At 37.2% G+C, this 23,750-nt stretch overlaps 1 protein-coding gene across 1 annotated transcript; it reads right to left on the minus strand.

Moving 5' to 3' along the window:
• Positions 1–18,276: 18,276 nt before the first annotated feature.
• LOC149233918 (early nodulin-like protein 18) lies at positions 18,277–19,654 on the minus strand. Its single transcript, XM_089371685.1, has 2 exons — positions 19,322–19,654; positions 18,277–19,056 (listed from the first exon to the last, which is right to left on the minus strand). The coding sequence occupies exons 1-2, from the start codon at positions 19,521–19,523 to the stop codon at positions 18,563–18,565; spliced, it is 696 nt and encodes a 231-aa protein (XP_089227811.1). The 5' UTR covers positions 19,524–19,654; the 3' UTR covers positions 18,277–18,562.
• Positions 19,655–23,750: the final 4,096 nt, after the last annotated feature.

The following is a 23,750-nucleotide window of genomic DNA, read 5'->3' on the forward strand; positions in this document are numbered from 1 at the left end:
CCCAACTCAATCAACAGAACAGCCTGGACCATCTCAGAAAGGTCCCCCAAAGTGGCTGACAAAGACACTTGAAAGTGTTCATCCTGATGAAATTGGAAAAACAGGAACCAGAAATACAAACCGACAAGATGGAGGTGATGTAGATAACTCTAATTCACCTGTTGATATGGATGTTACTTATGATTGTGAATTGAATTTGTCTACAGATTTTGAACCAACTTCCTTTAAAGAAGATGCTTCTCATGATGAATGGAAAGAAGTGATGCAGAAGGAGTATGATGCCCTCATAAAGAATGGCACTTGGAAGCTGGTTGATCCTCCATTTGGAACCAAACCAATTGGCTACAAGTGGATCTACAAGAACAAGTACAAAGCTGATGGCTCACTTGACAAGCACAAAGCTAGGCTTGTGGCAAAAGGTTTTGCACAGAAGGAAGGGGTCGATTATGAGGAAACTTTTGCTCCCACAGCAAAATGGGCCACCATCCGGACACTCTTTGCACTAGCTGCTCAGAACGGTTGGAAAGTCCATCAAATGGATGTAAAAACTGCATTCTTGAATGGAGATCTAAAAGAGAATGTTTTTATGTCCCAGCCTGAAGGATTTGCTGTGAAAGGACATGAACACAAAGTATGCAAACTTGTGAAGTCCTTGTATGGCCTCAAACAAGTACCACGAGCCTGGTATGAAAAACTAACTGAGCATCTTCTGAAACTCAACTTCAAACATTTTGATCTTGATGATGCAACTTTATTTGTCAAGAAAGTTGGCAAAACAGTTGTATATCTTGTGGTATATGTAGATGATCTTTTAATGACAGGGAACAATTAAAGCTATATTGCATCCATAAAGAAAGAATTAGGAAAATTTTTTGAAATGACTGATTTGGGCTATGTTCATTACTATCTTGGCATTGAAGTAACCCAACATCCAAAGTCCATATTTCTTTCTCAAAAGAAATACATTGGAGATTTGTTAAACAGATTTGGCATGACAGAGTGCAATCCCCTTTCTACTCCAATGGAACAAAACTTGAAGCTCACATCTATTGAAGGAAAGGAATTTGAGGATGCAACAAAGTATAGACAGCTTGTAGGAAGTCTCATCTACCTCACTACTACCAGACCAGACATTTCATTTGCTGTTGGAATCCTCTCCAGGTTTATGCAAAAGCCTTGTGAGGGACATTGGTCTGCTGCAAAAAGAGTTCTAAGGTACTTGAAGGGAACTCAAGACCTTGGAATCAAGTATACACAGGTGGACGACTTCAACTTGATTGGATACTCTGATTCAGACTTCGATGGAGACAAAGAAACTGGGGTATCTACTTCAGGATATGCTATGAGTCTTGGATCGGGAGCTGTCTCCTGGAGATCACGCAAACAATCAGTACCAGCAGATTCCACAATAGAAGCAGAATATGTGGCAGCAGCTGAAGCAACGAAAGAAATTGTGTGGCTCAGGAAAATTCTTGAAGATTTGCAAGTAAAACAAATACAATCTACTCCACTCATGATTGATAACACATCTGCAATAAAGTTGGCCAAGAATCCAAAGTTCCATGATCGTACTAAGCACATCAATACTAAATATCATCTGATCCGACATCATGTTGAGGCCAAAACAATCCATCTTCGTCATTGTTCCACAAACGAGCAAATTGCAGACATCTTCATCAAAGTGCTTGGAAGAGAAAAGCTTGAAAGATTCAGAACGATGCTTGGACTCACCAACATCCCTTCAGATTAAGGGGGGAATGTTGACACCTAATCCGAAACGGATGGGTGAACTGGACAGTCATCTAGAAGATGAATTGATCCGTTTTCATTTTTGTATATATATGCATGAGTTACCTAATGAATAAATCAATCAGTTTTGTCTCTCGTTCAATGTGGAGTTACCCTGGTCTGACAGTGCTTAGAACTAGTTCAAAGTTGAATGACTGGAAAGTGCTCGTCTTCCCAATTCCGGCGCCGCAAACGGTTCGAAAAATGGTCGCCGTATGAGGAAGTTATGGCAAAAAGAAGAATTTGTCCATAACATTAGAAATTTTAATTTTTCAAAAAAAAATTAAAAAAGGAATATTCCACGGGCACGAAATCCGAGGCAACCACCAAACATTAAATGTAATTGCAGTTAATTTGGCGGAATTTTGGCAGGAGCGCCAAATTTGGCGGACCCGCCATAATTGGCGGAGCTAACTGGAGTTAACTAAAGTTAGCTGGAGTTTTTCTAGAGGCAAACTGGAGAAACTTTAAATGGCCATAACTTTGGCTAGGAAAGTCGGTTTTGGACAAATTGTTTTTTGATTTTTGGTATTTTCGACCTTCTGAAGCCATTGGTGTAGGTCTTACAGCCATCTGAGGTCATTTGCAGAGGTTTTGGAGCCGTGAAAGTTCTAGGAACCACTAGGGCCCAGTTTTGTGAAGACTGTATAGGGTTGCAGGTATCCATTGGAGGTGATCCAATAGTCAATCCTAAAGGATTCAAGTGTTCTAAATCCATTTTTACCATCTATTTCTCCTGTAGATGCTTCTATTCAGCTGTATTTTCAATTTGAGCATTTAATAAAAACAAGGACAAGCCCAGTTGGGAGCTTTGGACCCAGCAGACGTAGCCCTGGAGGGGGTGAACTGCTTTATCAACTTCTTTTGCATTTGTGGTTGATTTATTTTGCAGATCAAATCCGTTTTAATGTGTTAAACAGTAAAAGGAAATAACTCTGCTATGCTTAAATGGGTCATGAACAGCTGAAAATTTCATGTGTTTTCTTTCTGCAAGACATGGAAATCTTTTAAACATGTTTAATTCTGAATTGAATACCTTGCAAACAAATTTCAAGTAGTTTCAAATTCAGATCAAGTTGGTATCAGAGCTCAGGGTTTTTGTGCAAAGATCTTCTAACTGTCTTGCAAAGTATTGATGCTTACCAGGTTGAAACTCAAAAGAGGGGAAGGACAGTTAACTAGAAAACGAGAGAATCCTCAGTCAAGGAAGGCCAGAGAGCCATCACCTCCACCTTCAATTTCACCCTCAAGAGTCTCAGCAAAAGCTTCAAGGATGTCTGAACATGAAGGAGAAATTCCTATAGAGACAGATCCAAGAGAAGAAGAAAGAGTTTTCAGAAAGGCTTTCTTGGACATCACTGAAATGGTGAGGATATTGTACCAAGAAAGAAATGAGAAATTGGTTGGAGAAGGGTCCAAACATCCACATGAAGGAGAGGGCTCTTCAGGAGGTAAGAAGGATGATGATCATTCCAAGAAAGGACATGGAGGAAATGGTGATCCACCACCCCCATCTTCACCTTCTTCCTCTTCATCCTCGTCTTCTTCTGTTCATAAGCATAGATCCTCTGGAAAAAGTCCTTTTTTGAAGCTTGATGTAAAATTCGAATTACCTATGTTTAATGGTGAAGTGAATGCAGAAAAGCTTGACAACTGGATCAGGCAGTTGGAAGTTTACTTGAGGATCCAGAATATGCATGATGATGCCACAAAGATTCAGTTGGCTTCTTTGAGAATGGATGGAGCAGCACTGGTCTGGTGGGAGGCCAAGACTAAAGAGGAGATCAAGAAATTTGGTAAGGTTACCTTAACATGGCCTGAATTTCTGTTAGCCATTAAAAAACAGTTTTATCCTCTTGCTCACATGCAGAAGGCCATTATGAATTGGCAAAATTTCAAACAACTTAAGGGTCAGAGTGTCCAAGACTACACCCAAGAATTCAGGAGAAGAGCTCTCTTGTTAGGGGTAGATTTGCAGACCTAGGAAACCTTGCTGAAATACATTGGTGGCTTGCATAGCTACCTTAGACACACCATCTTGATGTTTAACCCTACTAGCCTGGATGAGGTTTGTGTCCAAACCACCCATTTAGAGGCAAGGGGAAAAAGCACATTTGAAGAGGGTAGAAACAAGCCCCCCAAGGGGAAAAAAAAAGAGAAAACCTCCAAGGGAAAGAGCAAAAAGAATGCATCTGTTAAATAGGAGAGTGAGAAAGTGATCTGTAAACACTGTTCTAAACCAGGCCATGAGGAGAAAAACTGTTGGAAATTATATCCTGAAAAAAGACCTCAATTTAACCAATCCAAAGGGAAACAGAAAACTGCTGCTACTACATCTACACCACAAGATTTAGGGGAAGATTCAGGTGATGAAACCAAAATTGTAGCCATGGGTTTGAAAAACTTGAAGGGAAAAGAAATTGAAACTCAAGTCAGCACTAGTACCTCAAACTGCCATGTACAAGCTCCTAATGAGGAAGAAAAAATTGAACTGTTTCATGTGAGGGTGATTTCAAAACATACTAAAATTGACACACTTTTTGATAGTGGGTGACAAGCAAACCTTATATCAGAGGACTTGGTCAAGCAGCTTAAACTTGAGACCGTTCCACATCCGAAGCCATATCCACTTGGATGGATTTGCAAGGATGCAAATTTACAAGTTTCAAGAAAGTGCACATTGCGCTTTGCAATTACTGCACATTTTATTGACACAGTTGAACTTGATGTGGTACCTTTTGATATAGCAGGAATTGTTTTGGGAAGTCCTTACTTGTTTGACAGGAAAGCTATCTTTCATCGCCATGAAAACAAATATCATCTGTTCAAAGATGGCAAGGAGTTCATTGTTAGAGCTCATCGCAAGAAGACAAATATAGCGATGGTGAATGCAGGACAGGTAAAAAGGCTGGTCAATTCAAGTAAGAATTTTGTTCTTCTTATGATTAAGCCCAAGGTTGATGTGAATCATGAGTCATTTGACAATTGTGATCCAAAACTTAAATCAGATCTGTATGATGTAGTTGATGCATATCATGAGATGTTTCAGGAGCCAACAGGTTTGCCTCCTAAGAGGGAGATTCAGCATGAAAACCATTTGCATCCAGATTGTCCTCTTCCAAACATAGGCATGTACCGCATGTCTATTATGGAGAATGCTGAAATAAAGAAGCAAGTCAAGGACTTGTTGGACAAGGGTTTCATAAGGCCAAGTACTTAGCCATGTGGGTCACCGATTGTATTGATTCCAAAGAAAGATGGCACTTGGCGTATGTGTGTTGATTTCAGGGCCTTGAACAAGATAACGGTAAAGAATCGTTACCCACTCCCAAGGATAGATGATTTGCTAGACCAGCTGAAAGATGCTCGATATTTCACTAAGATAGACTTGCGCAGTGGATATCATCAAGTAAGAATTGAAGAAAGTGACATTTGGAAGACAACCTTTAAAACCAAACAAGGACTCTTTGAGTGGCTTGTGATGCCGTTTGGTTTGTGCAATGCTCCTGCAACTTTCATGCGAGTAATGGATGATGTCTTGCGTCCTTTTCTTGATGATTTCGTTATTGTCTACTTAGATGACATCTTAATTTTCAGCAAGTCTAGAGAAGATCATGTCATGCATGTTAGAAAAGTACTTGATGTTTTGAAGAAGAATCAGTTATTACTTAAAATGTCAAAGTGTGAATTTGGAAAGACTTCTTTGGTTTATTTGGGACACATAGTAGGAGGAGGTGCTTTGAGAATTGATCCTGCTAAGATTGAGGCTATTGTGAAGTGGCCTACTCCCAAATCCATAATAGAGGTAAGAAGTTTTTTGGGTGCAGCTCAATATTGGAGGAAGTTTATCTCTAACTTCTCTTCTATAGAAGCTCCTATGCATGCAGTGACAAGTGTGAAGCATGCTTTCCAATGGGGAGGCAAGCAGCAAAAAGCTTTCGAATCTTTGAAAGAGAAGATTAGTTCAACTCCAGTCCTTGCATTACCGGATTTGAGACAGCCATTTGAGATACAAACTGATGCTAGTGATTATGCTATGGGTGCAGTTCTTCTACAGCATGGTAAGCCTATTGCTTTTCATTCTGAAACTTTTAATGGTGTTGTTGTAAATTATCCTACATATGATAAGGAGTTGTATGCGTTGGTACAAAGCGTCAAAAAGTGGAAACATTACTTGATGGGCAAGAAACTATTATACATACCGACCATCAGCCCTTACAGTACTTGCAATCACAAAGCAAGTTACAACAGTCACAACACTTCAGATGGATGGGCTTCTTGCAACAGTTCCATTTGGTAATAAGGTATAAGAAAGGTACTTTGAATAAGGTTGATGATATGCTTTCAAGGCCTATTATTGGTGCTGTTACTTTACTTAAGAATGATTCCATTGTACATGATAGTTACATAGAACAATATGCATCTGATGATGACTTTAAAGATGCGTATGCTAACTTGAGTAAAGGAAATCATGTAGAGGAAAATGACTGTCACATGCATAACAATTTGCTGTTTCATTTGGGCAAGTTGTGTATACCACAGGGGGAGAGGATAAATGTCATAAGAGAAGCTCATTCTTCTCTTATTGCTGGCCATTTTGGTGTAAGCAAAACAGTTGCACATCTACAGAGGTATTGCTATTGGCCTCGCATGGTAGATTATGTTTCAAGGTTCATAAGAGGTTGTTCATTATGTGCTACAAGCAAGCCTAGCAACAGGAATCTTGGTTTGTATACTCCTTTGCCGGTACCTTCTAGACCATGGGAGAGCATCTCTATGGATTTTGTAGGAGGTTTGCCAAAATCTCGAAAGCAGCATGATTATTTATATGTAGTAGTTGATTGTTTCAGCAAAATGTGTATACTTATGCCTTGTAAGAAAACTATAACTGTTGAACAAACTGTTGAATTATTTTTTCATCATGTATGGATTAACTTTGGTTTGCCTACTTCCATTATTAGTGACAGGGATTCCAGATTTGTGGGGAATTTTTGGTCCAACCTATGGGAGATGATGGACACAAAGTTGAAGAAAAGTATTGCTTTCCATCCACAAACAAATAGACAAACCGAAGTTGTGAACAGAACCATTGTGCACCTCTTGAGAGGTTATTGCAGCAAGCATCCCAAGCTTTGGGATGAACATTTGCACTACATACAGCATGCTTACAATCGTGCCAAGCACTCTTCCACAAACACCTCACCGTTTGAAGCTTGTTTTGGTTACTTGCCAAAATCACCTCTTGATTTCATTCTTGAGAAAGATGTCGCCATTGAGGGACATAGTGACATTGACAAAGCTCGTTCATTCATTGAAAGAATTCAGCAAATACATCAGCAAATTCAAGAACAGCTTGAGAAGATTCAAGGCAAGTATAAGGAAAGACACGACAAGCATAGAGTCGATCACAAGTTTCAAGAAGGAGATGAGGTATGGCTGTACATTATTAAGGAAAGGATGCAAGGAGAAGGTAAAAAGCTGAAGCCTATTCGTTATGGTCCATTCAAAATCCTCAAGAAGGTTGGAAATAATGCTTTTCAATTAGATTTGCCTTCCTACATGCAAATGTATTCTATTGTCAATGTGGAGAACTTACGTTTGTATGAATCTCCTTTGATTGCTGATCATGAAAATTTTGTTCAGCTGCCATCTATAGAAGATTTCTCGCCAGAATTCTTAGATGAGCTGAAAGAAGATACAATCCTTGACAAAAGGACACGCACTTCAAGGAGGGGCAGTGTAGATTATGTTCGGGTTGGTTTCAAAGGCAGCAAACCGAAAAAGGAAAAGTGGATGGAGGTGGACAGAGTGAGGGAGCTGTACCCTCACCTCTTTAACAGGTAGTTGAAGGCTTTTGGGGTCCAAAAGCTTCCCAATGGGGAGGCGTGATCAGGTGCTCATGTTCTAAGTGTCGTAAAATGCTCAAAATTTAAAGTGCTTAGAACTGGTTCAAAGTTGAATGACTGGAAGGTGCTCGTCTTCTCAATTCCGGCGCCGCAAACAGTTCGAAAAATGGTCGCCGTATGAGGAAGTTATGGCAAAAAGAAGAATTTGTCCATAACATTAGAAATTTTAATTTTTCAAAAAAAAATTAAAAAAGGAATATTCCGTCGGGCACGAAATCCGAGGCAACCACCAAACATTAAATGTAACTGCAGTTAAGTTGGCGGAATTTTGGCAGGAGCGCCAAATTTGGCGGACCCGCCATAATTGGCGGAGCTAACTGGAGTTAACTAAAGTTAGCTGGAGTTTTTCTAGGGGCAAACTGGAGAAACTTTAAATGGCCATAACTTTGGCTAGGAAAGTCGGTTTTGGACGAAAATTTATTTATTTATTTTTTTATTTTGGGTATTTTCGACCTTCTGAAGCCATTGGTGCAGGTCTTACAGCCATCTGAGGTCATTTGCAGAGGTTTTGGAGCCGTGAAAGTTCTAGGAGCCACCAGGGCCTAGTTTTGTGAAGACTGTATAGGGTTGCAGGTATCCATTGGAGGTGATCCAATAGTCAATCCTGAAGGATTCAAGTGTTCTAAATCCATTTTTACCATCTATTTCTCCTGTAGATGCTTCTATTCAGCTGTATTTTCAATTTGAGCATTTAATAAAAACAAGGACAAGCCCGGTTGGGAGCTTTGGACCCAGCAGATGTAGCCCTGGAGGGGGTGAACTATTTTATCAACTTCTTTTGCATTTGTGGTTGATTTATTTTGCAGATCAAATCCATTTTAATGTGTTAAACAGTAAAAGGAAATAACTCTGCTATGCTTAAATGGGTCATGAACAGCTGAAAATTTCATGTGTTTTCTTTCTGTAAGACACGGAAATCTTTTAAACATGCTTAATTCTGAATTGAATACCTTGCAAACAAATTTCAAGTAGTTTCAAATTCAGATCAGTCACTGAATATATTTTTCTGGGATTTTCCTTGGCCTATCATTTCCTGTATTGTCTGTGATCTCTCTCATTGTCGTGGAACTGTCGATTTTGTGTCTATGGGAGGTGTTTCTGGGCTGTCCGGTTCTCAGTTCTAGTGACTACAGTGGTTCTAGATTTTTCTTCATTGGAGGCTTTGCATGGGGCAAAAGAGGTATGTAAGCTTGCTTTTCTATGCTTATTAGTTTTAGATATATTGCTTCATCAGTTCTAAAATCTGAATTGTTACATCTTGTTCCTTCCTGTTTAGAAGTGGAATGTCTAGAGTATTGGTTGATTTGTTTATTTCCCGTGTCAAAATTATTGTAAAGGAGATCGTTTCATATAAGTTTACCTGTGTGAAAACTCCAAATTTTTGTATTGTATCCCACCCCTGTTTAGATTTTGGCTGCAGAATAGGCAAATGGTGGTGTAGGTGTAATGGATGTTTCTGTTGCTGTCTATCTGATATGTTTTAGTTTTCTCTATAACTTTTTTGCCAGGCTTCTATCCGAGTCTTTTCCCTAGCATGCCTGTAGTATCTCTGAGTTTTTTGTTTTCAAACTGGAAGCCTGGTTAGTCCTGGCTAAGCTCGGCTCTCTGGTTCTGGCCGGTTGACGAGTCTTTCCGGTGACGGATATCTTTCCCGGTAGCTCTGTCTGGGGTGTCGGAGGGAGGAAGGTGCTGGAATGAGGTTGATAGGACGTTTGGCAAGTGAAGCATGCTTTACCCGCCGACGTTTTTCTATTCAATCTCCTACAAATATTCGGTATAAGCATTATCCTAATAAATGAATATATGGTTTCGTCAGTATATGTACCTTCCGGAAGACTTTTAACCTTTTATGACGAATCTCTCTAAAGGTGGCTTAGATTTTGTCAGTATCCCCCTTAAAAAGATCTGTTTCGTATCATCTGTATGTTGTTCCATATCAGGCTAGCATACTTGTCATCTGCCTTCCCTTGCTTTCTGTGTCTGGATTGTGATTCCACTTTTGGGGTATGTCGTAATCGGTCATATTGCTGACGTCTCCTCTATCATCTTGAGGTAAACATGGAGACTCTTTCCGATGTGTCGGCCTCGTCAGCATTGGTGCGGGCCACCATCGAGGCGGAAAAGGCTTACGGTGGCTTTTGTCGCCAGGGGGGATGGCAGTCTGTTTTGGCCAATTCTATTATTTCACCATCCTCTCTGGTGGCACGTGAAATTAAGGGTGGCGAATATGAAATCCCACGTCGTAGAAAGAAGCAACATCCAATTAAGACCATTCCCCCACCCTCAGCTTGTAATCTTGATAGTATTTTCCTGGCGGATAGAATTACAAGTCTTCAAAAAAGAGCTCTGGTAGGTAGATGGTATTTTCCAGATATGGAGGATTCCCAGATGCGCTCATGGCTGGGAAAAAGATGGAAAGCCCTTCTGGGATATATTCCTACTATAGTCAGGCTGATGAAGAACTGGTATAGCTTCCACTTCCTTAGTGAGAAAGACCTGGAGATTATTCGTACTCTTCCTTGGGTCCATGGTAAGAGTTTTTTAGCTCTTCATCATTGGTACATAGGATACAATCCTCTTAAAAACACTCCATCCAACAACCTTATTTGGGTTAAACTCTCGGGGCTACCAATTGAATTATGGACTAGAGAGACTCTGACTGATATCGGGAATGCGATAGGGAAATTTATCTATGTGGACCCGAAGTGTCTGGGGGAAAAATACAAGAGAGTGGCATGGATTCTAATTGAGAAAGAATATCAAGGAGGTTTCCCTGCCCATATTGATCTTCTATGGGGGGAATCAAATGTGCAACAAAGATTAGACTTTTGGGGGGTTCCATTTCGCTACTCTTCCTGTCACAGAACAGGTCACTTAATTGAGAATTGTCCGTTTCGTCGGGGGGATAGGCATAAAGACAAGAAATTTCAAAATAAAAATAATTCAAAATTCTCGGAATTTAAGCAGAGGAATGCTGAAGGGGAAAGAAAGATATCGGATTGGAGGTCTTCACCCTCAGGTATGTCTAAATTTTCTTCTCCCCTACTATCTCCATTAATGAAGCCTAGTGGTCTCTCTCCGATGTATCCTCCCTCTGCTTCGTTTTCTCCTCCAAAATCTATTTCTTCCCAGGAGAGGGAGAAGGATTCTCTAAATCTTTCATATCCTCCTGAGCCTATACCATGCCGAGAAGTCCCTCATCCATCACCAATTCCCCATCCTATGGAAAATATCCCATCTTCGTCCCACATTACGTACATTCCATCATCTTCACCTTCCCCGGTTAAATCCCATCACCTATCAAAAGGGAAGGAACCATGCTCTATTGTGTCTCCTCCAAATTCAAAAGGGAAGGACCCATGCTCTATCGTGACTCCTCCAAATTCTCTGGTCAATTCTCCTACAAATTCTGTAGGAAGTGACCTGGATATTCTCCTGAAGAAGAAATCCCTGGAACTTTGCCCTCTTACTATCCATAAACCTTGTTCGACATCTTCTCCCCATATCAGTCCTAATTCGGCAAGTAATATAACTGTAAGGAGGAAGCAGAATAGAGGAACAAGGCATTTCCGTGGCAGAATGGAAAATCCTATTAACCTAAATATGGACCACTCTCTGATTGACATTCCTATTATTGATCTCTCTGACAAAGGGCCCCTTGGAGCAAGACAGGCCGGAGACAGGCCATCATGACTCACATCATTTCTATGAATATTAGGGGTCTAGGGGCAGACCACAAATTCTTAGCCCTGAAGGATTTATTTTCTACAGCTCAATCCAATATTATTCTCATACAGGAGACTATGCATGCTGCTACTGTTTCTATTAGATATTTCAGGCATATGTTCCCTTCTTGGCATATTGTTGCCACAGATGCAAATGGATTATTGGGGGGTTTAGCAATTTTATGGAATCCTCTCTGGATATCGGCAAAGGCGTTTAAATGTTTTGCAGGAATTCTCCTATTAGCAAATGTTCGGGGTCTAGCTGGTTCTATTCATGTCCTAAATGTATATGCCCCTTGCAAGGATCGTTGTCCATTCTGGAACCGGTTTTTATCCTCTGAATTTTGGGAATTAGACTCTCTCCTTATTGGGGGTGATTTGAATTGTACTTTGAGCAGTGATGAGGTTTGGGGGAGGGGCAAAAGAATGATCCTTTAGCTGGACTCATCAAGGGGGCCATTCTCCATCATAATATGATTGATGTATACCCACAAATCATGGGTCCTACATGGGACAATGGCAGATCAGGAACTTCCTATCTTGCCAAAAGGTTAGACCGCTTTTTGATAAATGACAAGCTTATGGACCGTATGGGCAAGCCATTATCTAATATTGTGAACTGTTTTATATTTTATCATAGGCCCATCTCTTTACAGTGGGGAAAAAGGAAGTTCAGGAAGGGTCTCCCATTTAAATTTAATAGAGTATGGCTGGAAGATGTTGAATTCAATGACCTAGTCAAAAAATCATGGTCTTCATGCCTCCCTATGGAAAATTATTCCCCATCCCAAGCCCTTCTAGATAATCTACGTGCTCTAAAGGTTAAGGTAAAATCATGGCAGGAAAATAAGAAAAAATCCAACAGGAAGGCTTTGAAAGAGATTCAAGAAGAATTGGATGTTTTTGCTGAGAAGCTGAAAGGAAGTAATATCTCTCTTCAGACCCGAAGCCGTATAAAGGATTTGGAAAGAAAAAGACACAAACTGCTAGCTATCGAAGAAGCATCATGGAGGCTGAAGAGCAGAGCTTTATGGCTCAAGGAAGGAGATAGAAATACAAAATTCTATCATAGATTTGCAAATTGTAGGAGGGAAATTAACTCTATTTGGGAAATTAAAAGTGAAGGGGGTAGTTTGCTACAATCCCAGGAGGAAATTTCAAAGGAGGCTGAGGCACATTTTGAAAAGTCATATAAAAGGAATGAGAACTGCAGGATGGAGGATATCTTATGGGGAATTGATCTCTTTCCTACTATGTTTGATGAAGAAAAGAACAATGCTCTTTTCCTGCCTGTTTCGAAAGAACTTCTGACAGTTATGAAGACTTTCAAAAAAGACAAAAGTCCAGGTCCAGATGGGTGGACTATCGAGTTTTTCATACATTTTTTTGATTTGATCAAGAATGATCTTCTAGCAATGATGAAGTCGTTGAGATAGAAGGGTAGTATTCATCAACATATCTCATCTACATTCATTGCTCTCAACCCTAAAAAGAAAAAAGCATATGTTTTCTCAGATTTTAGACCAATTTCTCTCTGTAACGTGATTTACAAAATCATCTCAAAGATTATAGCAAGTAGAATCCAAGGGACTTTGTCAAAATTCATATCCCAGGAACAACATGGTTTTCTTCAAAACAGGAATATCATTGAGGCAGTGGCTAACACACAGGAGAGCTTACACTCATTACACACTAAAAAGTTGGATGCAGCAATCCTCCAATTAGATCTAAAGAAAGCCTATGATAGCCTTGATTGGGGATTTCTCAGATGTATTTTATGCAAAATAGGACTAAACAATGCTTGCATAAGTTGGATTATGGCCTGTGTAGAAAATGTCAAATTTGCCGTCCTTATCAATGGTTTTCCTGGCAGCCAGAGGACTCAGACAGGGATGCTCCCTATCCCCTCTTCTGTTCATTCTTGCTATGGACTCATTGAGTTTACACATTAAAAGAGTTGTAATGGAAAAACAATGCAGGCCCATGATGATCTGTAGGGGAAATCACATATCCCACAGTTTATTCATGGATGATATCATGATTTTTGGAATGCTCTGCCGGGTTACATGGAAATGCATACATGACATTCTAAATAATTTCCAAAGAGCCTCTGGAATTCTAATAAACAAAGGAAAATCCTTTTTCTATTTTGATGAAGGAGATATGGATTCAATGGAATATCTGAGAGATCTGTTCAATATAGAAGTAAAACCCATAAAGGAAGGAATGAAATATCTGGGTTTTCATCTTAAACCAGCGGGCTACACAAAAGCTGATTGGATGTGGATCACTGATCGCTTCTTTAGAAGAATAGTAGGGTGGGAGTATAAGTGTCTCTCTATGGCAGGCAGAGCGGTACTGGCACAGTCTGTTCTGGCTCAGATGACAGTTTATTGGGCCCATCTATTTTATGTCCCCACAGGCATCATTTCTATGCTAAACAGATTGATGGCAAATTTTATATGGGGAGGTAGTAAAGAAAAAAGAAAATATCATTTGACTAATCTCAGGAACATTACTTTTCCAAAAGAACTGGGAGGTTGGGGAATCATGGACATAAGAAAATTTGGGAAGGCTCTTCTATGTAAGTCCCTATGGAGAGGTATAAATGGGGACAGTTTATGGAGCACATCCATAAGGAAGAAGTACATGGGAAACAAAGACTTACTATACTGGTACAGGAAAGGGACTATTGGTTCCCCTCAAGGATCTGCTATATGGCTGAGTTTCCGGAAAATTGAGTCTTTCTTCCTACAAAACCTCTCTTGGAATCTTCAGAATGGTAGGAATGTTTATATCGGGTATGATCATATAATGGGTACGGGGGAGAATTTCATTATTCCACCAAACATCATAATGGCTCTTCATCGAAAGGGAATTTTCACATGGAGTCAAATCATAGCAGGGTGGTAGGGAGGCGCTCCTATTTGGAGGGATCCACAGGAGTTGGGTCTAAGAGGAGATTTATTACAACAATGGAACAATATAATGATGACTATGAGAAACTCAGGTATATGCAGAACGGAAGAAAATGATTCCCTTACCTGGAGGGGGAAAAGGGAGAGGGAAGAAGTACAAGTAAAGGAAATCTACTTAATTTTAGCTAAAGGAATCCCTTCCCCTTTTCTGAATATTTTCCCGATGTCTCTATGGAAAACTGGGGCTCCCTATAAAATGATTCATTTCTCCTGGCTAGTTTTTCACAATAAAAACCTTACTTGGGAGAATCTTCAAAAAAGAAACTGGACAGGTCCTGGTATATGCCTAATGTGCAAAGAGGAGGGAGAAAACAACTGTCACATGTTCCTAAACTGTAGTTTCACTCTTCAGTTATGGAAGGATCTTGCAACCTATTTTGGTTTCAGTTTGGTGTTTCACTCATCCATACAAGATGCACTGGTTTGGTGGAGCACTCAGAAATCTACAATTAGATCCATTCCTCAACTTCTCCTTTGGTCAGTTTGGAAGTGGAGGAATAAGTTATTATTCCAAGATGGGAGGGAAGATAAAAAGACTGTGTTTGAGAAGATAATTTCTCTTCATAACTCTCTTCCAACTAAGATGATTCTACATAAAAACAAGAATTCCAAGGTTCAGAGGAGGGTCCAGATGAGTTTTCCGAGAGCTTTTTTTGATGGGGCAGCACAACATGGTATATGTGCTTGCGGCTTTCTCATATCAATGAATGAAGACCAACATTTTTCCATTTATTGGAACAGAGGTAAAGGTACAAACAACAAGGCTGAAGCTATGGCCCTTGCTGGTCTCCTACATTTAAGCACCTTCCTTAATATTCAGAATCTTCAAATCTACGGTGACTCTAAAATCATGATTGAGCATGTCACAGGGAAATTATCTATAAAGAACTCCATGTTAACAGGGTGGATGAATAGGATAAATGCATTATGGAACAGAAAAAAGGATTATTCTATCAACCATGTGGACAGAACCTTTAATACTCGTGCTGATGACCTGTCAAAGAAAGGGCTCTCAATCCAGCCGGGCATATGGAAAATGGAGATTCAAATGGGAACAAGCACATATCAGATTGATGATTTCTCCTTGCTGGGTACCTAAACCATTTTTGAATTTTTGTCTCTCCCAGATTATATCTCTTTTGCTCAATGCCTCTTCCTCTTCACAAAAGGTATGTTTGCCTATTACCTTCTTGTATTTCTCAATGCGATGGGGATGCTTTATCTATATGGACTTGAATGGCCATCCTGTGTCAATGGACAGATATAGTCTATTTTTCTACATATTTCTTCTTTCATCTCTCCATGTAAGTTTTTTTTTTCAAACTCACCAATACTCTGATCAGCGCAATTTTTTATCTTTTCCTTAAAGTATATGACTCTATGTAAATATTCTTCATATTAATATAAACACTGCTTTTTTTTAGTACTAAAAAAATGATTTTATATTTATAAATATTATTATATTGAGTGAATATATCTATAAACTAATTTGATACCAACAACTTTATTCTTATTCTCGGACTAAAAAACACATTTATTTGTTTTTATATTTATATAATTATTAAAATATTAATTAATAAAAAAATTAATTATATATATATATATATATATATTATTTTATATAAAATTTTCATTTTACCTTTTAAAAGATAATAAAAATCTATAAACAACCATTCGGCAAAACACGTACTCTATATATATATTATTGCACATGTCCACGAAAATGTGAAACCACAAATCCTCAGGTTGAAACGATGAGATTTTATGAAATACACATTATTTTAAAAAGTGCAGCATGGTTTAACGAAAATATTGTTTATTTTGATACTTGTATAGAATTGAAAATTGTGAGATTAGGTGTTTGTTTGGAGTAATTTAATGGGCAATAATGGTGCAAATGAAGTTTCACTGAAGGAGAAATCTTAGAAAGAAATCTTATATCATTTTTAAATCTTATAGTTTAACCTATTTTGAAAATAAAAAATAAATCTACCTGAAATCATATCCAAGTTAGATTCTCTGCAATCTGGGAGTAATAACCAGCGCAGCCCCGGGAGGATCTGATTGGAAATTGATAAAAGAAAGTTGACCATGGTCCAATCAGAGAGGTACACTAACCTATAAATGTGAGTATCATAATAGCCTGGCATCACAGTGGGAGATTTTTACTTTCATATATTAATGGAGAAGATTTTTTGAATATTTAAGAGGATGTATTAGATTGTTATTACCGCGTTTCAGAATTAGGGCGAGGGGTTGAGAATCTAAACTCTATAATAACAAGTTACAATGGGATAAAAAATCATTCTTTCTTTTATCCAGTAAACCTTAAAAAAATACATACATATAACATTCAAACTTTATAACGAAGACTAAACAATTTTTTTCGAAATAAATGAAGTGGAAATTTTAACAGTGTTCAAATTCCCCATTGCTATCTTAAAAATTTTCAAAATAAATGAAATGGAAATTTTAACAGTGTTCAAATTCCCCAATGCTATCTTATCACTTATAAAGAAAGGGACAAAAGTGGACCATCCATTCATACAGTGTTGTATTTTATTCTTATCAGGTCCACTTCAACCATTGAAAGCAGCCAAATGTCCCGTCAACAAGGCAATTGATTCCTGATCGAGACATACCACCAGCCCTACTGACCAACCATTTAAAATCCTGCAGCAATCAAAATTAAACCTCAACATTTCACCCCAACTTACACAATGCAATACCAAAAAAACAAAATCCATTTTTACTTTGTATACAGTTGCAGAAGCAGTATCTACCAAAAACGGCAGCATATACAAATGTCAATGTAATTATTACATTTTATAATAAAGAGTTGTTCGTTGTTTTTCTCTTCTTCTTCTTTAATTTAGCTTTTAATTTCAGATAAATTTTAAAATCACATTATTTTATATAAACCCATACAATGTGCCATGCAAAATGTCTAGATTTTAAAGTTAAAATTATTATTACATAAACCTATCTCAAATATCTATTTAGACTCTAAATTCACCTCACCAATATGTCTACAATCATACATTATAGACACTGTAAATGTGCATTGTTACCTTCAATGAAACAACCCAGCAACCACTTAAAAGCACTGTAAATGCACACTGTTAATTTCACTGCAACACTTTTTATGACTAGCCTCACAATCAAACATGGACACTTCAACTAGCATGGCAACAAAACCTGAGTTGAGCGCCCTACTCTCACTATTCTTTTTCTCAACCCTCCTTTAATACTTCTTCCATGATTCTCTGCACTAGCATCCAACACTGCAACCAAAGATAAAGACTGACTGTACCAAATCTCAGAGCAGTAAGGTTATGGCACAGGAGAAAGGGCGACTCCAATTTAGGTGGTTAACCCAATTTATCAATAATGCCATGCGGTTGGAACCATAGATCTGGAAATCCAGCTAGAGCATCTGTATTAAGTGCCAAATCACTACATGTAATCCGAACCTCATATCGATCCGATAGAAGGTAGATCTGGCAATAGATAGCCTTGGGTCACTGAGCTACAAGCCATTGGTGGTTCCACTCAGGGCGGAAATTGCAGCAGTCTAATGTCTAAAGTTCAAATTTCTCTGTTGTTTAGTTCTATTTTCTTGTTAATTTTGCTCAAAATTGAGTAGGAATTTGTTGAAATGACAATAAATTTTCCACGATTAAAGTTGAATTTGCTGAAATGACAATAAACTTTATATAATTTAAATTTTCCAAAAAATATTGGAAATACTGAATCTATTCAAGAAATTTTAAATAACCAAAAATTACAACTCAAAATGTAAAATAATTAAACAACACCCAAATAAAATAAAATAAATTTTCACTCAACTCACTTAAGAACCCTTTTCAACCTGCAGCGTAAAAAAGTAGAATTCAATATATAACCTGTAGAATTTCAGATGCATTGTGTTATGATGAATCATTTACATATCAAATTCATTATTCTGCTCAAGCACACAGAGATCCGTACAGAGCCATGAATGAATGGATAGGAAGCTACACATTTTTAGTCACAAAACAACATATATAAAAGAATAGCCTAAAAATGTCGATCTGCAACTTGCCCAACACTAAATTCTTGGAAACTCCATGGGCATAATAGCAAGCCTAGCATAATCCTTTGAATCAGATCTCTGCTATAAAAATCAATAAATTACAGAGAACGGCAATATTAACAGAAGGGCCACTGTGACGAATAAACCATCAATTCTTGCCGCAGCGTCGGATGCAGAGTCTGTGTCGCTGGTCGTGTCGGGGGTTGTGTTGGCGACGGGACCTGTGACGGCAGGTACATTTGTGATGGCAGGTACGTCCGTGCCATCGTCGGTAGAGGGAGAGGGAGCGGCGGGAGCGGCTGGAGGAACCATGAGGGCAGGAGGGAGCCCCTGCCCGTGAGTCACGTTGATCTGGAACTTCTGGCCTCCTTTGGCGCATTGCCATCCGTCATAATAGTTGGAAAAGAAATAGTTGATGCCCTCCTTCACCAGGGGTACCGACACCGTCGTCGGCTGCGCGTTGGCCGACGGATCCGAACTGGACCACTCGATGAGGTCGTCAGCGTCGTCATTGACGTCGCAGGTCGTGTATACGGTCTGGTTGGAAGTCTGAACCACTGTATGGTTCGTGTCCGTGTTGAATACTGCACACAAGAAGTTCAAAGATTTTAGTTCTTGCCGCAGCTAAATTGGGCATTGCGATGGGTAATTGTTTTGTTATGAAGTATTATGTAAACTATAAAAGTAGAGTCAGTCAAGTAGAGTAAGTCTAGTTTAGAGAACCGTCAGTCTAGTTCAAGGAACCATTAGATGTAAAATATTATGTAAATCATACAAATAAAACTCAAATCTCGAAATTCAGGAAAAATAAAATTGAGAATTGCAAATTGGATCTGTGATTGCACTCACTTAAGAAGTCTCCCAGGCTGAAATTTTTGCCAGCAGCCCACTTGGCATAATTGACAGTGGGCTTCATGATATCGTCGTACCATCCCAGCTTGTCTCCGACTGTGTAATTCTCGTAAGCTTCAACCCCTGCACCCGACATGAGAACCAGTGTGAAGATCGCCCATAAGCCCAGTCCCATGTGACTGATCCCCTCCATTCTCATTTTCAGTTTTTGGCCACAAACCCACCTCAAATCACCAGTTCTTGCTCTTCTGTTCTCAGAGAGAAGGGAAAGATGGAAAGCGCCAGTGTAACCACGTTCTCTCTGTGGTGTCGCTTGTCGACTGGCTTTTGTTCTTCAGTGACGAGACATTAAAAACTTTTGTACACCGACCTCAGTGACGGTGGGCCACCTCGTGACATCACCTAAATCCTTGGGACCCGATGCTCTGCCAACCGTCGATTCTCCTATATCGGACGGCCAAACATGCATCCATGTGAAAGATAGTTGGCTAGATAGGTTCTCACAAAATTTTAGGTAAAGTGTACCCCCGCGGGATTTTATTTACAAGGAAATGCTTTTGATGTCCGTCCTTCGAAAATGGTGAACAGTTGGTTTGACGATATCGACAGGTTCGATAACGGTGTAGGGGCTGCTATTCATCGGGACTTCTTACCGTACTAGTATTATTATTAGTATTTACTTTTATTTATCCATTAAATGTTATAATGTGTGTTAATTACATCCCATTTCAAAGCAACCGAAAATCAATAAATTCTATATAAATATTATATTAATATGGTGTCTCGAAGATATATGAGTAATTATAAACCAATGGACCACAAAACAAGTTATTAAAGCAATACATGTTAGAATAGATTCCTTTGGCTAGAGCTACTATGACTTTGGATTATTTTGGTGAATCCATTCATTATTTGAAGAGGTACATCACGTGTTCATGAAGCTTTTTTTTTTAATTGTTTTTGGTTGGTCAGTTTTTAATATCATCGTTGGGATGTTTATTTTTTTATTTTTTTTCTTCAGTGCTCTCTCATTTTTGAGTTAGGATGGAGAAATGATTTAAACAATGAGAAGTTTTTGTTTATACTTGTTGTAAAGATTAATGATCTAACTCTTGCTTTCACTAGCTAAGGGGAGCTTTATGGGAGAGGAAGATTGATTGAGGTGTTATATCTTTTTCTTTTCTTTGGGGCATACCCAAAGGTGCCTTTTGAGGGTTTTGGTGGGGTGGAAAGGGGGCGAGGGTTTGGAGGTTGGCTTTCTTAATGGATTAGGGGTGGATATTTGTTGATGAGGTGATGCTCCTCCAAAGCTCCATCCCATAAAGTTGGCTTCTTAGAGGGTCTTCTAGGTTGGCCTTTTTTATTGAGTCTTTATATGTTGTTGAGTTGCTATACAACCTATTTTGAAGTAGGTTCTATCCTTCAATAACATGCTTGTATTCGAGAGGTAATGATGCTCCTCCTTGTTATTTCTAATCCAATTTTAGAATTTGCCAACGAAATTTCTAATAATTTGTACTGTGACTAAAACCATTGAATTGGAGAGGAAAGTTGGGGAATCTCACCTAAAATAGGACAACGGAAAGAGTGCTTGTATTAGAATGAAAGGTTGGTAAATGGGGCTTCATGCATAAGTCTACCTTGTCCTAGCACCATGGTGTAAACCTGAGGATGTGGTCTTTATCTTCTGACAAATGAAATTCAACATTGACAAACTATTTTACATAGTGATGGATAGAAGCTTCTCCCTTGACTTACAATTTTTATGTGGTGGATCTCTATTTGTGAAAGCCTATGAGATTTGGCATTATAAAAGAAGAGGAAAGCACTTTAGAGACCATAAAAGGCCACAAGATTTGTTCATGACCTTGGTCATATGACTACTAGAAATGAGGGCATCCTTGAAGGTACACCATGGGTTTAGCCACAATTGGAGCTAAAAATTGGGGAAGGTAAGACTTGAGATGAGCATAAATTCATTCTAGTGGGCAGGACCAATGGTGTAAGACAAAGTCACAACGAAGGACACAATTGCCATCCAATAGAAATCTGTTGTATTGAACTCATGGGACATTGAAGTGGCAAGTCAATGGTGTGATCAACTTAGTGTAGGGAGAACTAAGACATGATATCAACAAGATTCTAGAGGCAAAGTTGCGCTAAAAGTCCACAACGACAAAAAAGTAACATTAGAACAACTAAAACATAAACCTCCACTATGTAAAACGAAACTATGTAAAATTATTAATTTGTTATAATGACTTTCATTATTAATAAAAATGCTTTCACTTTACTAATTAATCAAACTTTCATTAATAATTAATTATACTTTATTCCTTAATTTTAAATTAGTAAATTATAAATATCTCAACCACCCATGTTATAAGTAATTGGATAAATTATTAATATCATTAGTAATTGGATAAAATATTAATATCAATATTGTGTAGGCTAATGAGGCTACAAATTTGCCCAGAAAATAATGGAAGTTAGGCACAATTTTAGTAGAATTTGACGATTTTTTTTTTAAATCTCAATTACAATTACCAAACTTCAAGATTTTGGGTGTCTCGAGTTTTTAATAGTGCTGAATCTATTTTCACCATAAAAAATATATATATATATAGTGAATCTCCTAAAAATTTAGGAGATTGATAAACAACTCCGTATCACTATTATTCCTAAAATAAAAAAACTCTAATTTATAAAAATAAACCAATAGTTAAAAAAACTATCATTTATAAAAATAAACCAATTACTTTGTGGTGAGATGGCGTGATTTTCAATCTTAATTATAAAATTAAAATTTCTGCTTTATCAAAAACAATTTGCTTGGGAACCTAACCAACTTCTTTTAAACAATTATATTTCGAATCGATACAACCTTTTTTCAATGCACTTTAATTAAAAAAAATTAAATTCCACATTTCATTATAGCCTGGTTGTTATTTTCAAAGCAAATGCTAATACTTTATATTCTAATATTTCTTTGTTCAAAAGTGTTTTCATTTTTGTTGTTATTGTTATTTGTGTTTTTACGGGTTAATTTTAATGTTATTTTTGTTGTTATTGTTATTTGTGTTTTTACAATAAATTATATACCAGTTTAGGTTAGGGTTAATTTTAATGTTAAATAAAATGTTGTTTTTTAAGATGACTAAGATCATTCGAGTTTAGATGTTTTTTTTATATTTTTTTTATAATGTTTTTATTTTATTTTTATTAGATGTTTTTTGGTATAATTTTTAAAAGTAATTTTTATTTTCAATTTTTGTTTAATGAGATTTGAATCTGGATGGGATGGAAACTAAATTCCATAAAAACTAACTAATTTAGATTATATAACTAAAATCATAATAATAAATGTAAATTTGTTTTAAAATAAATATTTATTATCTTGATAAATTTTTATATTTTATAGTGTTCTCAAATTTAAATTTTTAAATAATAAATAGTTCAATTTTCAAAAAAATAATTAATTTTTTATAAATTTAATTTTTATAATAAATTATTTTATTTTATATAGTTTTGGGGTGTAAATCAAGTTAGTTGGAGATAAATTTCAACTATCTTTTTATGTTGCGGGTAGGAATAAGAGGATACATTTATAGTAGTCATAAATGGAATCAATTTTATATTATAATATTCTCTATGTGGTCGCTGGATTGACAAAGATCACTATGATATGAAGTTTTTGTGAAATATGTAGTTTCAAGGTTTGAATGCCTCTCACTAAGCCATGTAAACTATGCGTTAGGATGCATATAGATTTGCCTAAAAATACAGTAATAAAGATTGAAATTAATATCCTATCAATTACCAATTCCTCTAAATATAATAAATAAATCAAATAAAATATATATATATATATATATCCTAATAAAACTCATAATAACTAAAATCACTTTGTATAATTCATATTATTATTTATACCTATTATAATAAATAAATAATTTTATATAAATACAATTTTTTTACTTTTAACTTTTCCAATTTATTATAATCAAAATTCAATTATATTTTCTATTTAAAATTTATTAATTATCTTTTACTCTAATAAACTATCAATATCATAACTTTAATGATATTGGAACTAAAATGAAAATTTAAATATACTCTTAGTCATCCTTTATTCAAAAATATAAACTATTGATATCAATAACCTCGTAAATGGAATTCAACTAACTTTTAATTCCACTCCAAGAGTAAAACTTTTAGTAACCTCAGAAATAGTATTGGAGCTAAGTTGAGAATTTAAATGCACTTTTAATCACCATTTACTAAAAAAATTAAATATACTATTAACCATCATTTACTTAAAATTACAAACTAATATCAATAACCTCAGAAATGGAGTTGGACTGACTTAAAATTCCACTCCAACAGAAAAGTTAAAATTGGATGATTTATTATTCACATTGTGGAG

Source organism: Pinus tabuliformis, chromosome 8 (assembly GCF_031772625.1).
Source record: "Pinus tabuliformis cultivar Carrire ecotype Pingquan chromosome 8, CPIR1, whole genome shotgun sequence".
In the NCBI taxonomy this organism is placed as follows: Eukaryota; Viridiplantae; Streptophyta; class Pinopsida; order Pinales; family Pinaceae; genus Pinus; species Pinus tabuliformis.

Coding starts and splice junctions, on each gene's coding strand:
- LOC149233918 (XM_089371685.1), bottom strand. CDS start 19,523: ATGAGAATGGAGGGGATCAGTCACATGGGACTGGGCTTATGGGCGATC. Junction 19,057..19,321: donor CAGCCTGGGAGACTTCTTAA/GTGAGTGCAATC, acceptor TCTTGTGTGCAG/TATTCAACACGGACACGAAC.